Raw genomic sequence first — 9,202 nt, 5'->3', positions numbered from 1 at the left:
GATTAACTGGGTATTTTCGAAAATTTATTCCACAATATTCAACCATAGCCCAACCTTTGTCGAACTTGTTGAGAAAAGACGTAAAATTTGAACTAAATGAAAACCACATGCTAGCGTTTCAACAGTTGAAAATTGCATTGAGCAAGGAGCCGGTTTTAAAATTATACCGCGTGGGTGCGGAAACAGAGCTCCATACGGATGCGTCGAGTGTCGGGCTCGGTGCCATCCTGTTACAGAAGGACGATGTCGATCAACGTTACCATCCAACATATTATGCGAGTTGGAAAACATCAGAGGCAGAATCGCGATACATTAGTTATGAATTAGAGATATTAGCTATAGTTAAAGCGTTACATAAGTTTAGAGTTTATCTTTTAGGGATACCATTTAGAATTGTAACCGATTGTCGTGCGTTTACTCTTACTATGAAAAAAAGAGACTTATGTGTTCGAGTTGCAAGATGGGCATTATTGTTAGAGGAGTTCAATTATACTATTGAACATCGCTCAGGAAGTAATATGCGACATGTCGATGCGTTAAGTCGAAAGCCTGTTCCGGTGTGCATGCTTATTAATGAGTGCGAGACTAGTGTGCTTGTGAGATTGCGAAAAGCGCACTGTGCGGACAAAGAATTATCTGAAATAATGGATTCTGTGAACGGTGCACAAAATAATGGTGGCGACTACGTAATAAGAAACGGACTTTTGTTTAAGGTGATTGACGATGATGTTCGCATAGTGGTGCCGCGCGCTATGCAAAATCAAATAATAAGACAGTTACATGAGAACGGACACTTCTCTAGTGGTAAAACCGAGACCCTTGTTAGAAAAGACTATTGGTTCAAAGGTCTAAGACCTAAGGTGGAAAAAGTGATTCAGAATTGCATTGCGTGTATTTTAGCTGAACGGAAGTCTGGAAAACGAGACGGACTATTATATCCTATCGACAAAGGAGACGTTCCGTTAGATGTGTACCACGTTGACCACCTAGGACCTCTCCCCTCAACTCGGAAGAATTATAAACACATATTCGTAGTAATAGATGGATTTTCTAAATTTGTGTGGCTTTATACTACAAAATCTACTGGCACTAGAGAGGTCGTCAACCATTTAAAAAAACAAGCGACAATTTTTGGCAATCCCCGGAAGATTATTTCGGACCGTGGAACTGCATTTACTTCGGCAGAGTTTCAGGAGTACTGCAGAGAAGAAAACATTGAAGCTGGCCTTATCACGACGGGTATGCCAAGAGCGAATAGCCAGGTAGAAAGAGTGAACAGGACGATCATTCCTGTCTTAATTAAATTGGCCGCACCGAAACCTGATGAGTGGCACAGGTACCTAGCCATATGCCAAAACTACCTGAATGCAACTCCTCACCGCAGTATCGGCACTACACCTTTTAAGCTCCTATTCGGGACTGATATGAGGTTGAAGAACAATCCCGAGGTCCGAGAAATAATAAGCAACGAGTGGAACGAACTATTTCAAGAAAATCGAGACGAATTGAGACGGCAAGCAAAAAGCAACATTTTGAAAATCCAACAGGAAAATCGGCGTAGTTTTAACCGGAATCGTAAAGAGGCTCATCGGTATCAAGAGGGAGACTTGGTCGCTATTAAAAGGACGCAATCAGGACCAGGTCTAAAGTTCGCGCATAAATACTTAGGCCCGTATCAAATTACCCGTGTACTGCGCAATGATCGGTATTTGGTCGAGAAAGTAGGTGAGCACGAGGGACCACGACAAACGTCGACAACTGCAGAGTACCTGAAACCCTGGATTGAGGACTTAGAAGATGCATTGGCGTGAGAACACATCTGATATCTGAGGGCAGATATCTCTGCAGGATGGCCGAATGTGGTGTGTATGTGTGTGTGTGTGTGTGTGTGAATCATGAGTGGTATGAGTGAGTAACGAATACTTGGAATCGAATGATTGTTTGTGAAAGCGGTGTCGATATCGATGGCGACAATGTTGCGTGTGACGTCGTTCGTTTGGAAGTCGCGCGTGTGCTGGCCCTGTAAAAAGGCAGAGTCGAGCGAGTCGTCGAAGAGTCGACACGAGAGTTGAGACGTAGCGTGTAATTACTATTTTCGTTTTGTTATATGTTTAAATAAATTTAACGTTCTTTATCTACATTTTAATTTTATTTCCTACACTATTGTAAACAACCGTTTTAGTACAGATCGTGTACCCTGCATTGTCGAATAATAAATTATAGTTCGCTTATTTTATATAAATATAAATCTAGTTATCGGATAATCGAAGATAATTGCTATCGTGGAAAAAATCGCACTAAATATTAACAAGAAGAATTGTTCGTACAGATCTTCCAACTGTGATTATTATAAAATTGGCGTATTGTTTCTAGACGTTTTGGTGTGGCTCAGCTCTTCTTCTGCTTAGACTTGTAGCTCTTTTGGTAGAAGTTATAGAATAGCATGAAATTTATAGACAAGTTGACTATAGATACAGTGGCTGGTACCTTTGTCACTTCGCAATATGGAAGCAACGATATGGTGTTTTGGACCATCAGTACGATAAACTGTGCCTGTTGTGACAGTAAAAAAAACTTTGTTAATCAATTTAATCTTACGTACCGACAAATTTATCGTTACGAATTCATAGTTGGTCGTTACTTGCCATTTGCATTATCGTCAGCCACGGTTTGAACGGATTTATCACTCTCCGCGTCTTCTCGCCAAACGTGCTTAAGTAATAATACGTGTACATGATCACGTGGATGAAACAATTCACTAAGACCATGAACGACGCCATTGCAACTGCAATGTATTTCGTTGACAGCCAAATTAGCAACAACGTCGACACGTGATGGTACACGTGCAAAACGGTGATCTGGTTCTGTTTTTTCCTCAGCACGAACACGACCGTTTCAGTCAGATCGATCATTTTTAACATCATCGCAATCCACATTGTGAAGGACAACTGAAACGACGAACAGAATCATGGATATTAATGCAATCGGTTATATCGTGTGTACAGTGATTAACAATACGAAATACTAACTTCGTTTAAAACATAGGTTCGTATCGAATAATGACGTTTGATAATTAATACATACTAGCAACCTCTTCTCTGAATTTTTAGTTTCGATAGTCGAAACGGATCTTCTTTAAATAATCTTTTTTAAAAAAATTCTCAAGATCAATCATCGCTATCGAACAATTTAGTATAATACGTGAAACTTGAAGGATGAAAGATCTAGGATATATTCACTGTAGCAGTTTATCGGATGTTTCACTTATATAAAAATGTTCGATCGCTCGCGAAGGTGATCTAATCGTTCTGAGCGGCTTATTATAATAACGTTGAAAGATTATCTTGATCTCTCAGTACCTTGAGGGGACCAGGATCGTAAGAGTAATCCGGCATCTCGCAAAACATCGTTATTTCACTGAACCAACCAGCTTCGATGAATTGTTGTATTATATACGCGTTGGTGAATATTTGAAAAATATTGTAGAATTTCACGTAGGTTTTCAGTTCGTACGGTTTCTTGTTCTTCATGTACTCGGGTCCACATTTTAAAACGAAGTACAGGTATGAAAATAGGATAACCGGGATGAGAATGGGCGAACCAACGAAAGGCAAGACGTTCGTTCGTGGATCTGAAATAACGAAAGATAACGATTATTTGAAAATATAAAAAGAAATTAAAAGTAAAATGTTCGTTGGTTGGTTTCTGATTTTCTTTTTCAAATGCCTAACTATATAACATTTTTATTTTCTACACTATCTTGGTATCGATCATCGGTTACTCACCAGCATTTTGGTTCCAATAATAATCGTAAATTTCCATATAGTCCATTTTCGTCACTTGATCTTCCTTCTTACTCAAGGCACACGAAACACGCGAGATATTTAACCGAGCAACTTTGTCAGCATTAGGTGTATTTGAATTTATTTTATGTTCTTAACGAGACCACCGTGTAAAGTATCGTAAATATTGGAGCGTAATAAACCGAGCTTGATTATAGTATTAGCTTAAATGTCCTTCGATCGGTTCGGCCGGGTCGTATTTATAAAGGCGACATTGCACACACATGGAAGACTTGCGTCACGATATTGCCCGTTAATATGTACATTGATTTAACACGGTCTTTGGAAAGTCATCAAAGATCAGAAAGCTAATGTCAAGCAAAAGTTTCACGTTTAACGTGGCGAGCCGCATTAATGTGCCCTTATTAATTTGATTTTCATCGGCGGTATAGCACTATACGGATTTTCGGCACTTGGAAACTTCGCAAGCTTTAAAAACTAGTAATGCAAAATTTAATGATAAAATCGTATAAATTATTCACCCCATATATGTACACGTGAAAGCGTGACGTAAACGAACAATTATGCAACGACACTGTTGCTATTTAAATTAATGATAATTAATAAAATGAGCTTATGTAGAAGAGGAGAGTAGAAAATAGTTTGGATAGGCGTGGTCGGAAAAGAATTTACTACTGCCCGGGTTCCGTTTGTCCCTTTTTCTGTTTATTGTTCCTGCTACAAGGTTTCGCACGCACTCTCGCTCCTCGTTGCGAGTCCGCGCTATTTACATACTAACAAGGAACCATCGCGAACGGTCCGGCTTCGATTTTGATGAAACTTTGTACACTTATAAAGCAGCCAAAAATAATCGACACGTATTTTTTTTTAGCTGCGGTAACTCGAGTTTAAAGGGTGAAACCACCCCTTGAAGTTTTGGCTCGAAACGGCTATCTCGAAAACGGAAAGACATACAACAAAATTGTTAATGGGCGAGGTTGATGGTTTCTTATATACAATAACATGGTGTTAAAAAATTTTAAAAAATACAATTTGTTTACAACAAAAAAAATTTATTAACTTAATTTTTCATTTTATTGAAATTTTCATAATGACAAAAAATGACGAGCATTTTATTCCAAATCCATTGGTATGCGATTTTTTAAAATTGCCTCCTACAGTTTTGCAGATTTTGATGATTTACATCTTGCGCGCACATCCATTATGGTAGTAGCCGTTCTAACTTTGATTTTAGTGAAGCATTGTAGGCTTGCACTAAATTATACAGTAACAAGTAACAAGTAACAATAACAGTAACAAGTTTCTTAACAGCAATGAAAAGATTTTTTTGTATGCCCACCTATGACATTGTGGCAAAGGGGGAGCGATTTATAAATTATAAATACATACAGTGTGTATACCAGGAGATAAAGATACACTTATTATTCTCATGATGTACTTGCTTTAAAATACAAATTGAATAAATAAATATTGTCATTTCTGCGGCTCGCCTATCATGCAGTTTACGCACGTTATCTAAATCTTCACTGTTGTGAAAGCATTCTGTGTAATTTGTATAATAAAAATACGTGTCAAATGAGATTAGTATGTGCATCTGTATCTCTGTTATTAACAATCTTTAAAATCGAGACGGTTTTTGTAATAAACATGATAAAATGGGTATATTGAAATGGCGTTTGTATTATACCTTTTGATAACGTGACATATCGTAAAGTTAATTAAATTGATTGCCCTTGTCATGTGAAAATAATATTTGTTGGTAGATAAGTGGGAGAACTTGGATATATGTATATGTAGGTTGTGGTAGAGAGGGGTGAGGAAAAGACGGTAATCTAACCACTTAAATGAGGAACAATATTTAATGAGAATACAATAGGTAATCTGATGGACTTCACACGTGCTTTTTCTTTGGCTCCACCTTAGCGACCGACTCGTCGCGGACGAACAGGACGATCGTCCACTGTCCTCACGCACACACACTGCATACGCGCTCCCGCGCGCACCTACTTTGTAACATTCCCCCATATATATGTTACCGTGAATGACCGAAATTGGAGAATGTCAACTTTCACCAGTGAATGTCAACAGATACCAAATACGTCGGTGAAAGATCGAATATTTCATTACATTGTTGTACATTCGGACCCTCTCCGGTGTGTGTCGACAATCACAGATATGCTCTGGTGGAGGTCCAAAACAGAAGAGTCAAAAAACAAGCGACTGGCTCTCTCCCGCCAAATCCTTTGTTCTGCTCGGAGTCAATTAGCTTTGTCAGTCTTATGCAAGCTTTGATAACGCGAGCAACGTTTTCTTAATTTTTTTTCCGATACCCTAATTTATACTATTGGATACTATTGGATACTGCAGTAAATCGTGATCTTTTTCTAACCCAGACCTAACCCAGACTTTTTTTTTTTTTTTTTTTTTTGTACGTGGGGAAATCCTCATGGACACCCCGAGACCCTATGTAGGGGGGGCCTCGGGGTAGTGCCGGACTCTTACCGGCTAAAACCTCACGGTGACCGTCCTCCGGCGCTGCGGCGAGGGACCCGGAACTCTAGTGAGACATCACAGAGTCCCCCGCCGCGCCTTGCCTGTCGAGGCTCATCCCGGGGGGAAGGACGACATGTCCTTCCCCCCCTGATTTCTCCGCCACGGACGCCAGGTCACCCGACGCCCGCAGCCCGGGGGCTGCCTTCGGTGCTCGGGCCCCTTGCACCGAGCACCTGCAACCCCCAGGGGCGGCCTGCCAATCGCCTGACCACCGACGTGGTGGTCGGAGGAGAGTGCTGGCGGGCCGCCCCACTTCTGGAGGTCCCACTAGACCTCAAGGGCGTCGGAGGGGGCCAGGAGGCGAAGGATGCCTCGCTCTGGCCCCTCTCCGAGCCCTCCCTCTCCGAGCGGGATGCGCGGTCCGCTCGCGCTCCCGCTCGGCGGCCTCCTTCTGTGACATAACAACTTCACAGAAGGAGGCCACCACTTGCCAGGTTTTCTCGCTGGCCACCATCTTTCCCACTATGGTAGCCAGCGAGAGATTTCTTCCCACTTCCTGCTCCAGAACACGGCGCTCATCTACCCACGCTGGGCAGACTTCCAGCGTGTGCTGCGCCGTGTCCTGGGGTCCTCCACAATGGTGGCACACCGCCGTCGCCTCCTTCCCGATTCGACACAGGTACTCACCAAAGCAACCATGCCCGGTGAGTACCTGTGTCATCCTGTAGGACAGCCTACCCGGTTTGTCCTGCCACTCTTGCCAATGTGGCAGGACTGCACCAACGGACCGTTGCGTGGCTCCAGCCGGAATCATTTGCTGGAACCACATAAATACAACGGTCCGTTGGGCATGGCGCCTCGTCTCCTCGACCGCTTGCCTCCTTTCCTCTGGCGGTCTCCCAGCCTCCTGGAGCTCCCTGGAGTGACGGTACACTTGCCGGTTTCTCCAAGCGAGGAGCTCCAGGGGCGGAAGACACGCCAGGGTAGTCGCCGCCTCGTGGGAGATGGTGCGATACCCTCTAATCACCCGGATGGCCAGCCGACGGTTGACGCGGCGCAGCATCTCCGTACTGCGCCGGCTGGCATCCAGGTCTGGGGCCCATACTGGGGCCCCGTAGAGGGCAATTGACCGCACCACCTCCACGTAGAGGCGGCGGACTCCAACATCGGGCCCCCCGATATTCGGGAGAAGGCGGCCTAGAGCGGCAGCTGCCCTCTCCACCCGGGGGGCCAAGCGGTCGAAATGCTCGACGAAGCGCCACCGGCTGTCGAGGATCAGGCCCAGATATTTCATATGGGCCTTCACCTCGACGTAGGCTGTCCCAACTCGGATCCGCAGGCCGGCCGGCGGCACCCCACGGGGGCCAAGTCTCTGAAAAAACATGGCCTCCGTTTTCTGGGGTGCCACCTCCAGGCCTAGTCTGCGGATTTCGGCGACGACAGTGGCCACCGCCACCTCTGCGGCGCGTGCTGTCCCTCTCCAGTCTGACCCGCTGACGAGCACCAGCGTGTCATCGGCATAACACGCCAGCGCAACGTCAGCGGGCAGAGGGGCCCGCAGTACCGAGTCGTACCCGACGTTCCATAGCAGGGGTCCTAGAACCGACCCCTGCGGAACACCGCGTACGACCCCCCTCCGCATGATTACTCCATCCCGGCCGGTGCAACTAATCCACCTGTCGCTATGGTAGGACCCGACTATCCCCTCAGGGGCTGTGTCCGGCAATCGTCGGCCGCAGTACGGGGCGTAGCGACTCCGAGGTACCTGAAGCTAATCACACCGTAAGTTTGTGAACGGTACGTGACGGCAGGAGAAGCGGGGGCCTTGGCTTAACCGCCTGGGCCAAGAGTATGGCGACTCTATAAAATCGCCCTCCAATCCTAAGCTATGGTGCGCGGCGATGGGATGCATGGTTGGGGGAGAGGGCCCAATCCCAAGCGACCACCTCCGGGGCACCTGCCGAACCCCCGGAGTATTAGGCTTACCCGGGTAAGGCGGCTCTGCCCGGGTGGACCTTTATTTCCGACCTACGCGTGGGAATTATATGGATTCACAAATTAAAACGGGGATGGGACGGGTTGTTTCGGTTGAGGAGGACGAAGACGGTGCTGGGGCTGGAGTGACGGTGCTCGCGCCTCACTCAGCGCCTGGCCTGGCTTCGTGGAAGGTGGAGGAGGACGACGAGACTGCGTCAGTCTCGTCCTTCTCCTCCACGAGGAGCCACATAGGCTCCAAGAGGAAGCGGACGGGGCAGGCCGTCGACGAAGTGGGCAAGGCGATGAGCCCGGTTGTGATGTTGAGCTGTCTCAGGGACGAGGTAACCGAGGAGATATCCGAGAGGATCTCCTCGTCCCTGAGGCGGGTCGAGAAGGTTGCCGCAGCCTGCTCTCTAAAGGGGCAGAAAAGCAGCGTGGCTAAGGCCCTGCGAGAGGCTGCGCAAAGTGGAGGCGGCGCAGGAGCTGAGCGGGCGAAATGCCCGGCTGCAGCTCCTGGTGGAGGAGGAGCGACGGGGGAGGATGAGGGCAGAGGCGCGCTGGAACAGCGCAGCCCTCCCTCCTATCCTCCCTCCTCCTCCGCCTCCACCACCACGACCCACGGTCGTGGAAAAAAAGCGGAGTGCGGCGGCGGTGTTGCGGGGACCTTCCATCCGCACTCCGCCCGTGCAGAGTTCCCCATCCTCCTCAGAGGACGAACTTCTGAGGAGGATCGGGAACATGATGGATAGTAAGCTGGCCGCCTTCCGGGAGGAGCTCCTCCACGGAGGTGCGGTCAGCAACAAGAAGGCGGTGCCTCCCCGACCAAAGTCGGTTCAGGCGGGGAAGGCAAAGGTGGGGGGAGGGAAGGCTCCACCCACCGTGGCCGTTCCGGTGCCGCGGGTCGCGGCCCCCCAGGGGGGTAGTGTACC

General features: G+C 46.7%; 1 protein-coding gene across 1 annotated transcript; it reads right to left on the bottom strand.

The window, feature by feature from the left end:
* Positions 1-2,154: 2,154 nt before the first annotated feature.
* Positions 2,155-4,005, bottom strand: LOC122404183 (elongation of very long chain fatty acids protein 1-like). Its single transcript, XM_043408113.1, has 4 exons — positions 3,786-4,005; positions 3,360-3,631; positions 2,646-2,948; positions 2,155-2,553 (listed from the first exon to the last, which is right to left on the bottom strand). Exons 1-4 carry the CDS (start codon positions 3,829-3,831, stop codon positions 2,389-2,391), a joined length of 786 nt encoding a protein of 261 aa, XP_043264048.1. The 5' UTR covers positions 3,832-4,005; the 3' UTR covers positions 2,155-2,388.
* Positions 4,006-9,202: the final 5,197 nt, after the last annotated feature.

The sequence above is a fragment of the Colletes gigas genome, unplaced genomic scaffold, assembly GCF_013123115.1.
Source record: "Colletes gigas isolate AHSC1104 unplaced genomic scaffold, ASM1312311v1 Colletes_gigas_Sc00118, whole genome shotgun sequence".
NCBI lineage: Eukaryota > Metazoa > Arthropoda > Insecta > Hymenoptera > Colletidae > Colletes > Colletes gigas.
Note: the sequence above shows the minus strand (reverse complement) of the source record. Positions and strands in the feature narration are given on the sequence as shown.

Coding starts and splice junctions, on each gene's coding strand:
- LOC122404183 (XM_043408113.1), bottom strand. CDS start 3,831: ATGGACTATATGGAAATTTACGATTATTATTGGAACCAAAATGCTG. Junction 3,632..3,785: donor TTATTGGAACCAAAATGCTG/GTGAGTAACCGA, acceptor TCGTTATTTCAG/ATCCACGAACGAACGTCTTG. Junction 2,949..3,359: donor ACGATCCTGGTCCCCTCAAG/GTACTGAGAGAT, acceptor TCGTCGTTTCAG/TTGTCCTTCACAATGTGGAT.